General features: G+C 46.3%; 1 protein-coding gene across 1 annotated transcript; it reads left to right on the top strand.

Annotated features, from left to right (window-relative positions):
* Window positions 1–1,415: 1,415 nt before the first annotated feature.
* Window positions 1,416–14,808, top strand: OGFRL1 (opioid growth factor receptor like 1). The gene is made up of 7 exons (XM_065888665.1): window positions 1,416–1,655; window positions 6,137–6,223; window positions 6,600–6,681; window positions 9,409–9,487; window positions 9,577–9,643; window positions 9,748–9,893; window positions 14,142–14,808. Exons 1-7 carry the CDS (start codon window positions 1,416–1,418, stop codon window positions 14,806–14,808), a joined length of 1,368 nt encoding a protein of 455 aa, XP_065744737.1.
* The last annotated feature ends 1,707 nt before the right edge of the window (window positions 14,809–16,515 follow it).

Here is a 16,515-nt window from a genome sequence, read left to right as displayed (position 1 = left end):
GGTGAGCAAAGAACATGAGGCCAATTGTAATCTACACACAGCCAGACCAGGAGCACAAGGGCACAGCAACTATCACTAGACTTTCTTTTCTGGGATGCTTACGGCTAGACGGACAGCATTTACTTCTGTAACGTGTTCTGGTCCTCTGCTATTGGATGATGACTCCAAACTCCCAGATCGGACCAGCTAGATTCATGTGGCCTACTCCTGCCCCATGTTTTCTTCACTAAACCGCTATGACCAACAAGTCTTTTTTGTGTGTCAGGTCTATTTGTGTGTCTGTTACTTATTAGTTTTAGATCATTCGTGGATCATAGTAAGTCAGGGCTGCAAGGGACGTGGAAGAGAAAATCGGGTCCTATTTGATAGGAAATTTAGGTTTAAAGTAGCTGTGTGACCTGTCCAAGGCCAGAAACTGATTAGGGGCAGAGCCACAGCCATAGTGCTTGAAGACGGGCAGTCCTGATTTACCTGTGGAATGGGCATCCTGTTCACCTATCCTCGCCCTAGAAACAGCCCATCGTCCCTGTTGTGGTCTCCTATTTCACCACGAAACATTTAGAAAGAAGCTTTAGACGTGTACGTCGAACCTGTCTACTCAGCCCACAGTCTGTAGATGTGAGCTGAGCGCCCGCCGGGCTGCGCATGTGCGGGCGTGGCCTCCTGTAGCCGGAGGCCACAATGCAAAGTTTACAGGAGTCACTTGTTCCAGCGTGCTGTTTCACCTTTAGGTACTTCTAAAACACGTTTTCCCCGGCTGTCCTTCCATTTACAGAACAGACCAAGGGGCCGAGGATTCTGAGTTTTTCCTCCGAGCACAGATGCGGAGTGGGTGTTAGTGAAACCATCCACGGATGCAGGTGAAAGTCTGATGGTTATTGCTGCTTTTGCTCTTTGGATGAGGTAGCAGACAGCTTTGACTCTGTGGTCCGCGGGGACTCTGGGTGGCTGCCCAGATGCAGTCTCGGTAGCTCGGGGTTTCTATTGATGTGCTGCCCGGTCACCACCAGCTATGTCTTCTGCCGCGGCCAATCCGTCTTCCTCCCGGAACAGCCGGGAGAGAGGGGTGGGGGGGATGTGGACGGGACTTAACCCGCAGACGGCGACGCCTCTTCGGACCCCGATCCGCCCCCCAAGGCACGTCCGAGGCCGAGGGAGGCGGGCCTTCCGGGGGGCAGAGCGGCGGGCGCGGCGCGCGGGGCCGTGGAGGCGGGAGCGATGGGCGGGCTCGGGCGCGGGCGGCGGTCCCGGGGCCGCGGGCTCCTCCCCGCCCTGCGCCCGCCGCTCGCCGCGAGCAGGCAGAGCGGGCTGGGCGCCGAGGTGCCGCCCGGCGCCCTGGCCGCGGCCCTGCCCGGGCCCTAGCGCCGCCGCAGCCGGAGTCCGGAGCCCTGCGCCCGCCCGCGCCCGCTTCTCCGATGGGCAACCTGCTCGGCGGGGTCGGCGTGCGCGAGCCCACCACCGTGGAGGACTGCGACTCCACCTGGCAGACGGACTCGGAGCCCGAGCCCGAGGAACCGGGGCCGGGCGGCGGCGAGGGCCCGGGGCGGGAGCCCGCGCAGCCCCCGGAGCCCCCGGAGCCCCCGGAGCGAGCCGGCGGCCGGCCCCGCGCCAGCCCCGCGCCCGACCGGGACGCCGAGGTGGCGGGCACCGAGCAGGTACGCGGCCGGGGGGGGCCTCGGGCCGGGATGGGGGGGACGTTGCCGGGAAGGGGGCGGCCCCGGGCGACCCCACGCTCGCGGGGCCTGGGCGGGGGCTGATCAGGGCGGCTCGTCCTCCTCCCGCCGTCCCGCTGCCCCGGGACCCAGGCCTGCGCGCGGCGGTCGCCCGGAGCCGTCCGCTGCCGGCCTGGGGCCTGAGCGCGGGCGCGACTAGGCGGTCCCTCCGGGCAGAACCCAACTTGGAGGGGTGTCTTCTCTGCCTCCGCAGACGGGTGATGGAAGGCGGGGTGGGAAGAACCTGCCTCAGAACAGAGGATTGTGAAAACCCATCTAGTGCGTGTTATTGGTTAAAAACAAAAAAAAACAAAAAAAAAAACCCGGAATGAGGTGGGACTACGATGGAGCAGCGAGCCGTCTCCCTACGGCGGGAGTCCCCATCCGACGTTAAAACACCAGGGTTCCTATTCCAAGTCAGGCCTTCCAACCCAGGAGTTCAGGGCACGCTTCAAAATTCCTGTTTCACGCAGAAGACTTGTTGATCCAGTTGTGCTGAAGTCATTTGCCCACTGCAATTCGGAGGAGGGGTTAGTAACGAGATAAATATCCCTTTTAACCTCTGATGGACTGAAAATAATCCAGAAAACTTCAGAAGGCGGAGCTGCGTGGCCAAGCCTCTGAAGAAGTGCGCCTGGCGGAGCTCTGACAGGCTGGTGGTCCCGGGTCAGGCCCTCCTTCCCATCAGCCATGGGGGGATGAGGGTGGGAAATGGAGCCCCAAATCTGATGTAACCATGGGCTCTTGGGTTGAGGAGAGGAATCAGCGGTATATTTTATAGGAAGGCTGCCTTCTACATCTTGACGATCATTTCTTTTTGGGTCAGGAGGAAACAGTCTTAGTGCAAGCTCTATGCTATCCAGGTCATTTCCATCAACTGCAGTTTCAGGGGTGGGGTGCGGTGGGAGTTCCTGTTTTGAGTTCCCACTTTAGAGAAAACTGAGGCTTAGTAGAAGCTTGCCCAGGATCATCCAGAGAGAGAGAGGTGCAAACCCAAGTATGCCTGTCACCAGCATCAGAACTTCGGACGTGCTGGAGTCGTGAATGTAACTCTGCCCCTTGCTGTTGGGTCATCTTGCCTTGGGAGCTCAACCTCAGGGAAGTATGAGACACTGTATTCCAGTGTTTTTCTCTCCCACTTGTCTCCAAATGAAGAAACCTTCTGAAGAAGTTTGGGATGTCAAAAAACACCCGCTCAGATTCAGTCCAACTCACCTGGTCCATCTATATAAAACAGTTTTATAATTAATGTTTCAATCAGTTAATTGCAACCCCAGTAAATGGTAAATGGCACCAACCCTTCCTTTTCCCCTCGAATGATTAATTTTTCTTCTCTGTATCACCATGTAACTTCTACTTTTTGTTTGTTCGTTTGTTTTTTGATGTAACTTCTACTTTTTAATACTGCTTTTGACTGTCCACCTCTTCTGTTCCCTACACCCCACAGTCATTTGCAAGAACTACTGGAGCTACCTTTAAAGTCTATCCCAGACCGACTACTTCTTACCAGCTCCATTGCTGTATTCCTAGTCCAACTGAATAGCTGACAAACGACAGTGCCATTCACTGAGATGGGGAAGTCGAGGGGGAAAGCGGCATCTGAGGTTAGGTCAAGAATGCTCTTGGGTTTAATATCTTATGAGACATCCGAGTGGAGCTGGTGAGTAGTTAATTACGAGTGGAGCCTCAGTCCAGGACTGGAGTCATCAGCATGTAAGAGTGGAGGTATTGAAAGTCCTGGGAAGATACAGGGTCGTCAAGGAGCGTGAGAAATGTGGTCAAGCCCTGGGCACTCCTCCACTGAGAGCACGTGAGGAGGGGGAACCAGAGATGATGCTGACCAGGGGCGACCGAAGAGATGGGACGGAAACCAGGGCAGCTGTGGCAGGTGACAGTGTTTCAGGAAGGACAGGGCTTAGCTGGCCCCATGCTGCTGGGAGGTTGCCTGAGTTGAGCACCAAGAAGGGTGCTCAGTGAGATGGAAATTTGTTAGGTGGCATTCACAAGAGTCGTTTGGTTGTGGATGGAATGCGGAGGAAGGAAGCCTGGTTGGGGTGGTAAATGGGAGAAGAGGAGACGGACTGGGCCTCTGGGCAACTCTCCAGCGAGGCTTTACTGTAAAAGGGAGCAGAGCTATGGATCTGTCATTCAGGTGGGGTTTGGGTCAGTTCCAATTTATGTATGTTTTTTGTTTGTTTGTTTTTTTGCGGTACGCGGGCCCCTCACCGCTGCGGCCCCTCCCGCCGCGGAGCACAGGCCCCAGATGCACAGCCCCAGCGGCCACGGCCCACGGACCCAGCCACCCCGTGGCATGCGGGATCCTCCCGGACCAGGGCACGAACCCGCACCCCCTGCATCGGCAGGCGGACCCCCAACCACTGCGCCACCAGGGAAGCCCTGTATGTTTGTTTTAAGATGAGAGACACTACAGCATGTTTGTTGAAAGAAATGACCCAGAAGACAGGGACAGGGCTTCCCTGGTGGCGCAGTGGTTGAGGGTCCGCCTGCCGATTCAGGGGACACGGGTTCTTGCCCCGGTCTGGGAAGATCCCACGTGCCGCGGAGCGGCTGGGCCCGTGAGCCATGGCCGCTGAGCCTGCGCGTCCGGAGCCTGTGCTCCGCAACGGGAGAGACTGCAACGGTGAGAGGCCCACGTACCGCAAAAAAAAGGAACATTTTGGTGACACAGGAACTAGGAATCATATGTTAAGGAACAAAATCGGTGTCTGAGCAGGTGAAAGGGGGTGGGATAGAGAGACCAAAGGAGCGGGAAGTGGGGGCAGAGCAGGGACACTGCCTGCAGGTTGGCACATTTAGAGGATGGAGGAGGTGGGCGTTCCCGTGATAATCCTGGGAAATAGGCAGGGTGTGAGTCATTCTCCTTTCAAAGATGATCAAACTAGGATTCAGTTAAAAGCTTCACAAAGCAGCAGCAGAGTGAAGACTCAGCCCAAGTATCCGGACTCCCAGTTTGGGGCTGTTGAAATGACACCACGGTTTCTATAATGATCCTTCGCATTTGGTGGAGCTGAAACGGATTCAGACCTAATTAGTTAGACTTGGAGCCCAGAGCCTGGGGTTCTCCTTCTCCCGCTGTCACAGGCCTCTGGGTGTTGGTGAAATTCTCTGAGCCTGCGTTACCTTGTTTCTAAGATGGAAGCACTCCTAACTGCCTGCCAGGTGTGTTATGAGAATCAAAGGAAATAATATATGTGCTTTGTACATGGAAAAGTGCTTTCTATACACATGTCGGATGATGAGTCATGGGGTTGTAGCTCAGGCTAAATAGATCCAGAAACCTGCTAGGCAGAGCTATTTTGAAACGTGTGGCAAGGACCAGAACGTAAGCTTTGCCTCGCTTATGTAATGTGACAGAGTAGCCAGTGTTAAACACCAGCGAGTTTGGTTAAGTATCTCTGTACTTGTAGTAATAGTGAGAATCACGCCACTTCAGAAACGTGTGAAAACTGCCTAGAGGATGCCAGTCTGTCAGCACAGATGGGGGCGGGGGCTGAGGAGAAAAGGCTAGGGGCAAAGGTCTTAAGGAATATTCGGACCTAAACTTTGTCATCTGTTTCATCATTGTCACCAGTCTTGTTGCCCTTCTGCGTGACCCTGGACCCGAAGCACGTTCCTGCACGTTATCATAGTATTGATACATGGAGTTCGAGAATGCGAACTGATTCTATTGACCTGTATCTTATATTTTCAAAATTATGTCATGGGGCTGGGAGTTTGGTTTTGAGAGCTTTTATTGCTTTCTGTGTATATATTTGAAAATTTCTAGCTTTAATCACATTGTATTATCACTGAATTAATGGAAGGTTATTCATACCTTTGTGTACTTGTTCTGGTGCTGTAAAGGGTGGAATTTAGAAAGCTATTTAGTTTGTGTTAAAAGACCCTTTCCTTGCATTACTATTACTTGACTTCCAAGTACAGCTAAACATTGCAAAATTAATGACAGTTTTCTTTGAGGAATTGATTTATTATCTTAACACTTTTTTTTTTTAGTGTTATGTAAAGTATTCTAAAATAAGTTTGGTCAAAGAATCACTTGTGTAACCTCTGGTAAAATATAGGTCTTGCATTCATTTTAAGAATTCTAGGGTTTTAAGGTTTCTACTGGATACCGATCCATAACATTTGGCCTCTATAGGCTTTTGGCGAATAATAAAGTTTTTCATTTAGTGAAACACCTTAGGACAAATGTTATTGGCTTCCACTCAGGAAACGAGAATGCCAACAAATGTTGCTTGTAAGCGTTATTAAGAGGACATTTATAATATCCTTCATTTATCTGGACATCTTCACACTTTTCAGGCTTTCTTTATGGATGTTCATTATTTTAAGTTTGTTCTGGAAACTTCTTGATGAAATTATCTTGCTTCAACACGTAAATGGAATTTCACTTTTTATTTTAGGAGGCTGATTCCACTGAAGTATCTGCCAAACCAAAGAGAAGTTTTTATGCTGCGAGGGATTTGTACAAATACCGACACCAGTACCCAGTAAGACTATAGAATTTTTTTTTCTAAAATGTAAAATATTTCCCTTCTGTTTTTGTTACTTTGTGGTGCCAGTGAGCAAATGTGCAAGGAAGGTCCTTGTGCTTTTTTTTTTTTTTTTTTTTTTTTTTGCGATACGCGGGCCTCTCACTGCTGTGGCCTCTCCCGTTGCGGAGCACAGGCTCCGGATGCGTAGGCTCAGCGGCCATGGCTCACGGGCCCAGCCGCTCCGCGGCACGTGGGATCTTCCCGGATCGGGGAACGAACCCGTGTCCCCCGCATCGGCAGGCAGACTCTCAACCACTGCGCCACCAGGGAAGCCCCTTGTGCCTTTTTTTATATGTCCACATGCTGGAGATTGATTTATTTTTTCCTTTAGCAGAACTTCAAAGATATCCGATATCAAAATGACTTGAGCAACCTTCGTTTTTATAAGAATAAAATTCCATTTAAGCCTGATGGTGAGTAATCCGCTCCCTTGGTAAAAAGCAAACTTTAAATAGTAGTACCGCTAGTCATTCTTTGTTCATTCCATGGTCGGTGCATTCATTGTTCATTGACTGGCTTTACTCTGCCCTGCCGTCCACTGTGTCCCCAGAGTCCTAGACCCTTGAGCTGTGAGCATCTGCTCAACAGGTTCTGGGGGAGTAACTTGAGGATTGGCCATCCTTCCCACCACCTGTTTACAGTGGCGGCTACTATCTGAAAGGTAGTGGGGGCCATTTTTGTGAGAGGAAAAGAGGAGATTTTGAGAACCATAGAATATTAGATTATTAAGGACCCATAAGGGAGATCAAATTCAGTTTCCTCATTTTAAAGATGAAGTTGCTGGGTCTTGATGACCGACTCGATCATAGACTTGATCAGAGACTTGGATCTGGGCTCCAGAGTTCGGTGTTCTTTTCACTGTGCCAAACCCGGAAAATCTTTGGAACATAATTGAAAGGTGTTTTTTTTTTTCTATTAGAATAATCTTTCCTGTCGATTTTCAGATTCAAGGTCAGGGAGCTAGAGCAGCCCCAGTTCAGCGTTCCAACATCCCAGGGAGGGAACTGCACACATGTAGATCTCCACACAACTCTGTCAGATATACTGGCCCTCCTCCACACTCTACAGTTGCCCTCCCAGGATCTTTCCTAAACCTTTAGTGAGAGGGTGCAGTCTCCGTGGTAATATGCATGATTCACCCAGGCACCAGGCCGTGGTTCGTGGTGGGCGTCCTCATTTTATCCAGGTCAAACCAGAAAGCTGGCTGCTCCCCGTCCATAGAGCCCTTATCTCTGTGAGATGACCAGATGGCCCTGGCGGCTGCTCTTTACTCTCAGTGGAAACCCAGCCAAATCCCCAGCAGCGTGAGTCAGGGAACGAGGGTCATGGATTGCAAAGCTCTCCGAGTGGCAGGACCTTGCATTCTTTGATGAACTAACTGGCTGAAGAATATCTAAGGAATTCCCTATATTTGTGCACTGGCAGACGCACCAGTTGGAAATTAGGATGTAAGAACATTGCTGCAATGGCCAGATCCCCTTATCTTCAGTTGATTTCTGGTGTCCCAGAAGTCTGCCCTGTTTTGGAAGGAGCCCTCTAGATAAAAATGCCCTGTTGTATTGACTAACGGTAGAAAGGTACTGCTTTATTTACTAATTGAAATAGTATTAATTAAATTAGTTTTTTAGGACATGGAGTAAGAAAACCTTTTGAAGAAATGCAATGATAGGTAGCTAATTTGACTCTGATGTGAATTAAAAAAATTTTTCCCAAAGGAATGCCTTCAAAATATTAAAAACATTGAACATAGAGATAATGACAGTATTTAACTCAATTATTTTTATGTTTCTAACAGTGAATTTATTTTCGAGGTGGTAATGTAGAGCAATAACTTAAAGCAATGCATTAATTTTTTGTAATCTTTATCACAAAAGTTATTTGAAAATCTTGTAAGCCTGGTGGAGGTCAGAAGTTTTAGCTAAGGTCACATAAAATGTTATTCTAGTTTATTATATAAATTACATCAACTCTCACTTTCCTTCCCAGTATGTGTGAACACACACACACACACACACACACACACACACACACACACACCACGCTTGTCAGTAAGCCTAAGGCTGCAACGATGTATGTTACTTATTAAGTAGGAGGAGGGATAGATGGAAGGGGAAACAAATGGGAAATTATGGAGGTAAATGGCTTCAACATGCTGATGATTAAAAAACAGCCTTTTACCACAAACTGGTGATCTCTGGAGGAAACGAGAAGGAGATGAGTTACGTTTAGAAAGGTGTTAGGTTGTTGTGTCTTTTCCTATAAAATTGACTAAGTGGCCGCACAGTCAGTTGTGACTAGACAGATTTGGGAAGCAGAGGATTTTGCCATGATAAGTTCTTATAGGAGAAGAACTGGATGTGGTGAAGAAGAGGGCTTACGTTTCAGAACCAGAAAGACCTGTGTTCTACTCCTGGTTTTGTTAGTGTGTGACTGAGCAAATCGCACCATGTCCTCGGTGGTAAAGCGGGGCTGGTGACGCTGGTTTGAGACAGTGCTGGGTGGATTCAGCGGGCTGGCTACACCCTGTGTAATCCCGGCCCCCGCCGCTAGGAGGCGCTCACCACCATTTCCTTTCCCTTTTCTCTCCTCCCTTTCCTCCTTTTCCCTGCTTCTCTCCTTTCTCTTCTTCCCATCTTTGTCTCCTTCCTTTCTTTTTGCCTGGCATACATTTCATTTTTATTTGATCTAGTATTTCAAGAACTCTATGGCCCTCCAGGGCAGGGGTTGGCCAACTTTCTCTGTACAGAGCCAGAGAGTAAATATCCTCAGCTTTGCGGGCCACGCAATCTCTGTTGCAGCTACTCAACTCCCCTGTTATGATAGAAAATACGTGAATGGATGTGCCTGGCTGTGTTCCAATAAAGCTTTATTTATAAAACACATGGCAGGCCATAGGTTGCCAGCCTCTGCTTTAGAGTAACTGTCCAGTAGCGCTTTCTCCGATCTGAGGTGACATAAATTTTTTTTAGAATTAGACTTATTACATAACAGAGTATATGGCATAGGGTATTCATCTTACACAAGCATTGTTGTTGTGTGCTGTTGTTAAGTTTTAACATAAGGCTTAAGCGATTCAGTCTTAAAATGCCTCCAACAATGTTTTACACGTCTGGTTCGTGTTCTAAATCTTTCCTCTTTAGGTGTTTACATTGAAGAAGTTCTCAGTAAGTGGAAAGGAGATTACGAGAAGCTGGAATACAGCCACACCTACATCCAATGGTCAGTCGTGTGCTCTGTCTCACACCTGTTTCATCATGTGTGTCTCCCAGGCAACATTAATATAAAAATATTATTTTTCTAAAACGTAGGCTTTTCCCCCTGAGAGAACAAGGCTTGAACTTTTACGCTAAAGAACTAACTACGTATGAAATTGAGGTAAGGCCAGCTCATTTCATTTGGTGTGAATTAGCCAGATTATATTGCCATTTGATGGCCCTGGTAAGTCCGAGTCACCCAGCTGACTTTTCTTTTTTCATTAGGAATTCAAGAAAACAAAAGAGGCAATTAGAAGATTCCTCTTGGCTTATAAAATGATGTTGGAATTTTTTGGAATAAAACTGATAGATAAAACTGGAAATGTTGCTCGGGCTGTTAACTGGCAGGAAAGGTTTCAGCACCTGAACGAGTAAGTAAAGCCCCGCAGTGCAACCCGGGCTGGCGTGGTGTTTTCCCCGGGTTGGAATTCCCTATGGCTCGCAGAACAAGCAACAAACGGGCTCAGGAATTTGAATTCAAAAGCTCGTCTGAAATGCACTTTATTCCTGTTCTGTATTCTAAAGCAAAACAAAGTAGCAGCCAAAAAAGAATGACATTCCAGGTAGAAACGCGGCTGCTCGGTTTCAGAGCTGTTTCTTCCCGAAGCATCTCTGCTGCCCCCAGCCAAGTGTGGCCTCGCCCCCTCTTTACACCACGTTGCTTGACCTTTGCGGTTGTTGTTTGTGTACACTTTTCCAGACCCATCCCCTAGGTTGTGAGATTCTGCTAGCTCAGCACGCTTCTCAGGTACAGTGCTTTCTTAGATTAAATCCATGAATTAAGCCTATGACATGTAAAAATCATTTCATAAGACCGACAGGTACTCATACATTTTACTAAGAAAGAGGGAAAATTAGAATCGTCGCCATTTAGGTCAAAACCAGAAGCCCATTTTTGGTTAATAAAGCCAAACACCTGGAAGAAAATTTTACCAGTTTATTTGGAATTGATTTGCTATATTCTTTTTTTTTTTTTTTTTTTTTTTTTTGCGGTACGCGGGCCTCTCACCGCCGTGGTCTCTCCCGTTGCGGAGCACAGGCTCCGGACGCGCAGGCTCAGCGGCCATGGTCACGGGCCCAGCCGCTCCGCGGCATGTGGGATCCCCCCGGACCGGGGCACGAACCCGTGTCCCCTGCATCGGCAGGCGGACTCCCTACCACTGCGCCACCAGGGAAGCCCTGCTATATTCTTTTGCTTGGATATTTATAACTTTCATTAACACATATGCCCAAAGTTGGGTTTTTTTTATTATTATTTTCTTTGCATGCAAACTGGCTTTTTTTTCTTTTTAATTATAGGGTGACTTATGAGCACTGGACTATAAAACCAACTTTAAACATTTTTAGCACATTGTAATTAGCTGAACTGGCCAAGTACTAAGAGAAAAAAAAATTAAAACTAACCTAAGAAATTTTTCTTTGCCCCAAACAGAATTTTTGGCATTGCTTAACTCAATTTTTTGTGCTTTCCTAGAACTTTTATCTTGCTTGTGTAAAATGAGTATGAGTACAATATGAATGTTTAAGCCTTCCATTTACTTTATTAGTTATAATCAACGCTGTTAAAATGGTAGCTTGCACTAAAACACGCAGGATATGGGCATAAAGCATTATGATCTTGACGAGAAGACCCATTAACTCATAACTCAAGTTCACTTTGATTTCTGTAGAGCACTTATAGCAGAAGTATATATGCCTCTGCCTAGGCAATGCAGGTAGCTACCTCTGGACAGAGTTTCTAAGCACTTATGTCAGACTGTCACAGAAAGCTGTGTGCAAGTAGCCTGTTGACATGAAGGATGGCAGAAGGCAGCCTTTGAAGAGGATCTGGTAGCATCTCATCTTCCATGTACCCACGACTATCGTTTTAGAGAATTTCCACCTGCTTTTGTTTTGGTCGGAATAGCAGTCATACTTAGTAAATGTTTGTTGAGTGAATAATGAGGAACAAAACAGGTTTGTCTGCCTAAATCCTCCTTGGGGTTTTATTGTCAGATCCTCAGATTAGTAGCTGGAAGCCGCCCTTCTGAAGGCTGTCGTTGAGTGATGTCCTAGCTTGGTGTGGGGAGGGGAACCTGACCCCTACTGCCCCGTGCTTCACCCTTTCCACCATCATTTTTCCTTTCCGTGGGTATTGCTTACAGCTTTTACTTGTGTTTTAAGCTGTATGACATCTTGAGTTTTTCACAGTAAGCAGGGAACTCAATACATTTATCGTAGCCTAGCGGATAAAAACTACTGAATGAAAATCAAGTGAAATAAAGTTTAGTGAACAAGTGACCATGACTAAAAGAGGTAAAACGTTTTCAAACACGAGAGTGCAGACATATAGACCAGCCACGAAGATGGATTTCCAATTTTATTTGTAATCACCTTGGATTACGGAGCTGTACTTTAGACCCTGGAATCCCCTCTCACTTTTACTTTCTGTCTCCTGGTTCTTGGCTTTTGCGTGTCCTTTCCTCGCTAAGCTGCTCTTCCTGACAGCTTCAGTCCTTCTTACTACCCTTACCGCTGTCTGGAAGCCCAGCTTCTCTCTTTGATCTGCTACGCGACCCCAAAGTCTACTCACGACTCTAGGAGTGTGGGGTGTTTTTTTTTGTATTTCTTTGTGACATTTATTTCAAATCATACTGCAACACCCGATTTCTTTCTTGTATAATTTTGTTCTATAATCCTGATCTCCATTCTCTTCAACCCCAGTGTTTGTCCTTTTCTACTGTTACGTAACCTTTTTAATTGGCGAACGTGTTGATACAGATTAAGTGTGCACGGAAATTTTATCTTGGCCATTCATCCCGGACTGGATATGTGAAACTGAGCTGCTTGCAAATATAGGAAATTTTGTTGTGTCGTGTAACTCTTCTTTGGGATTTTTAAAGGAAAACATTCTTCCGCTTTTCCATATCTCTCTTTCTCATAGACTTATGAAGCAGATGTTGGGATTTTTACCACCAAGTTTTTAGAGTATGCAAACTCTACATTGGATCAGTCTTGCTGATAAAGACATTGTCTTAACTTCACTCAAATTTGTATTGTCTCCAAAGACTGGTACTTCCTAACTATTAAAAAATACAGATTCATAAGACCGAAATGTATCTGTGCTACATTGTACCCTTTGGCCTTCAAAGAGTCGAATAGTAAGAGAACACTATTTTGGTAAACATCCAGGAGGCTGGAGATAATGAAAACTGCTGGACTTGTCATTTCTAGCGTCTGGTGAGCCCACATCATTAAGGGTTTAGTTTTGTCCAAACTAACTCTCTTCTTAAAATATAAGGCCATGGAGCCACGCCCTTCCATCCCTCAAATAATTCAGTATCCTCTTCCAGGCTTCCCAAATAAGCTGCTAGTTATTCCTAAGCGAATACCAAGCACTTGTGGAAGCCAAGGCAGGTGTATGCGATGCTTGTCTAAAGTTCAGTGTCTGAGGTATAGACAGGCTTGGGGAAGTGAGGAATAAGTGGTGCAATATTGGGTGAGTAACTAACCCCGGGCTGGTGATGACACATATGATTAATACATGGACCTGAAGGCTCCCTTAGGATGCAGCCAGGTATTTGTAATAAAGCAACTCTTGGGCTGAGTGAGGTAGGGGGGCAAGATTATGAATCGTGACAAAATAGGTTTGGAAAGTTTTCATCTGCTAATGGCTTTAGTTTTGGGACAAGAAAAGAAAGATGTTAGTGCAATCTGGGGAAAGAGGAGTCTTTGCAGTCCATGCCATTAGAAGTAAAATTTTAAATTCTGTGATAGGGAAAGAGGAGGTGAGAGAGAGGCCACAGACGGAAGAGAATGAGGTGATTAAGGTGGGATAGGTACACATAAGGTAGTCCTTAGTACCAAATCTGAATAATACCAATACCAATAATTATATTGATGTTATATTGAAGTGTCTGAAATTGATTGAGTTCCACATGCTCTGCATATATGTCAGCTAATTTGATGCTTACAAGTGCAGTGAGGTGTGGGCCCTTTCCCCCACGTTAAAGATGAGGGTACTTGAGCCTTAGCGGTGCCGTGATTTCATGTAGCTGTTGGTGGCACAGCTAGGGTGTGAATTCGGTTCTGACTCCAAAGCCTGTACTCTTTGCTCTGCTAAATAAGTCACTTCTGCCTCCTTTGTCAGAATTGTTCCAGCGAGGTAGAATGGTTTCTGCTGCTTTCCTTCTGAGTCGGTTGATATGGTGGGTTCCGCTGGCCCGCTGACCCTGTAAGTCGTACATTCGGCCGGTAACCAATGCTCGGCACTGTGTACCTGTGACAGGTACGATACATTTGTGTAGTAGATAGTCATCCTCAGTGTAGTTAACAAACAGCAATTCGACACCCATGGGAATACATTGAAAATCTAAATGTTTTTCAAGTACAAAGAACTAAAGGAAAAAGGAGAATTTATTTTATGCATTGGAGTTTTACACAGATTGGCGTTACACTGAGGTACAGGGGTTTCACATCTTGTTTTATTCTTCTTAGCGGTGTCTGTTACGACTTTTAGCCAAGTCATTACAAGGCATGTTTTCGCAGCTTACTCTTCCATCAGAAATAGTTTCCCAGTGGTTTTTACGCCCCTGCTTTCCGCTAATTTTCCTCCTTCGTTGTATTCAATCCTCTTCCAGGTCTCAGCACAACTATTTAAGGATCACTCGTATTCTGAAAAGCCTCGGCGAGCTTGGATATGAAAGTTTTAAATCTCCTCTTGTCAAACTTATTCTTCATGAGGCTCTTGTGGAAAATACCATCCCCAATATTAAACAGAGCGCACTGGAGTATTTCGTGTACACAATTAGAGACAGAAGGGAAAGGAGAAGACTCCTGCGGTTCGCCCAGAAACATTACACGCCCTCGGAGAATTTTATCTGGGGACCACCCAGGAGGGAACAGCCCGAGGGCAGCAAAGCCCCGAAGACCCCCGCCCCGCCCACCTCGGGGCATCACAGCCAGACGTCTACGCACAAAAAACCCAAGGACTCCAAAAATCCCTCCGCAGCTGGGCGCATAAATAGCAAAGCTGCCGAAGACAAAAAAGTGACACCTAGGGAGCCAGAGGAGGAGACAGACTGGCCCAGCTCAGAGGCCGGCAGCGAGGCTGCCAGGTCGGGAGACCCAGAGAGGGAGGGTGATGCCGACAATTCCAGTCCTCAACCAGAAGAGACAGTTGCGCATGCGCTGGAGAAAAAGGAGCGTGCGTCTCCCTCTGAAAAAGATGAAGAGCGTGAAAACCGAAACAAGGACTGTGAAAGTCCCGGAGAGACAGGTTCCCACGATGACGCACCCTTACAGTGAATTATCAGGAAGCCCACAGACCCGTGTGGGTGAAGAACAGAGGCCACGTTTCGGAGGGTAGCCGGCTGTTGGTGATCTCTGTGGTAAGCATTTAGTTGTCACTTGGTTTTGATTTTGGATGACAGTGAATTTAATATTTCACCAGAAGTCTGAAGACAGGACCCCATTCGTGAATGCATTCTGTAACACTTCGGGGACGTGAGTTTTCGAATCCGGTACACAACAATTACTTTTAAATTATTTTCAGTGTATCTGGAAATAACCATGTAGTCTTCGATACAGCAAATAAATTCTTTGGAGAGACTCCGCTCTACATGAAGAAAATCAAGTGGATAATTTCGTTAGGTTGCCACCCCTTTGCCCGTTTTATGGATTCCTTTGTTTTTAAGCTGCGAGAAAGAATTTGGTCTTCTCAGATGTATTCGGAAGAAATTGGGAGTTTTTTCATTACAGCACCTCAGCATGCTTATTTTTAGTTTCTGGTAAGTGGGATGGATGTTCCTGGGGAGATACACTTGCCCCTCCCCGTTTGTCGGTCCTGCTGTTTTTCCTCTTCCCCTCTCCATTCTCTCCCTCGTTGGCCACCTGTGTCGGCGGGCACGCGCATTTCTAGTGTACATTCGGATGATCTACTACAGTGACATTTACGTGGCGTAGAGGGAACTGTCGACTGTATTATTTCAAGAATTTGTTTAAAATAATAAACATGGTTTTCTGTGTTAAGTGCTTAAAAACAAATTTTGATGCAAAAGTCCAAGAAGAGAATTTTGCCTTCTGTGGCTGTTCCGTACAAATTTGGTGCTTGTTTCTGAATGCAAATGACTAAAGAATTAAAAAATAAGAAAGGGAATTATTCGTTTTCAAAAGGCACGCATCTGGCACTGGCAACAAGGCAGTGGTCCCTAAAACCATGAATATCTCAGCGTTATGTAGACTATGACATTAATATGGCTTAGTCCACAGTATATCTTTAGAAAAAATATAATCTGCTGCATCTCTAAGTTGTAAAGGCTCGAAATTGAGAACAGACTGGACATCCCGTATATTCAGTTTTAGTAAGCACTGAATGTGTTAATATTGGGTAAGAGCAAATAACTTTCTTGCTTATACTATTGTTACTAATTATTACACATTCGAAAACAGTCAAACACTGTGGTGAGAACTTCAGAGCATACGTACACATATAGTGAAAGCAATTCACAGAAAAAATTTATTTTCACTTCATTTCATTTAGAAAGGAATTGGCTTTTGTGTGTTTCTTAGGCCCTTAAGGGAAGTTCTATACACTTTAACCCTCAGAGAATTTTTACTGTGTCCTATTTTTAAATCACATTATGTCATCTTCTGTTACCTTTATTGACCAGAGGATTTTTAGCGGAGGGTTTCTAGAAAATAGACACACAAGTAGTATGCTTTAGAAGGGTTACATTGCCTTGAAGTTTACATGAAACAGCATTGTTGCTCAAATCTGACTTATTTTATATGAATGTTAGTAACGCTCATGTTATATATTGTATTCCAATAAATATAGAATATTTTTTCACTATCATTTCTCATGATATGAGAAATGACAGTTTTTGCTTTCTACTGTTTTGTGAAGTGAGCATTAGGATTTGGGGAAACCATTCTGCTTCTGCATTTCAATTTCTTTGTTTTTTCACATGGACCCTCTAATGGCCCCATCGAGCTCAATAAACAGTTCTACAG

Source organism: Phocoena phocoena, chromosome 12 (genome assembly GCF_963924675.1).
Source record: "Phocoena phocoena chromosome 12, mPhoPho1.1, whole genome shotgun sequence".
Classification (NCBI taxonomy): domain Eukaryota; kingdom Metazoa; phylum Chordata; class Mammalia; order Artiodactyla; family Phocoenidae; genus Phocoena; species Phocoena phocoena.
This window is presented reverse-complemented; position numbering and strand designations above follow the sequence as displayed.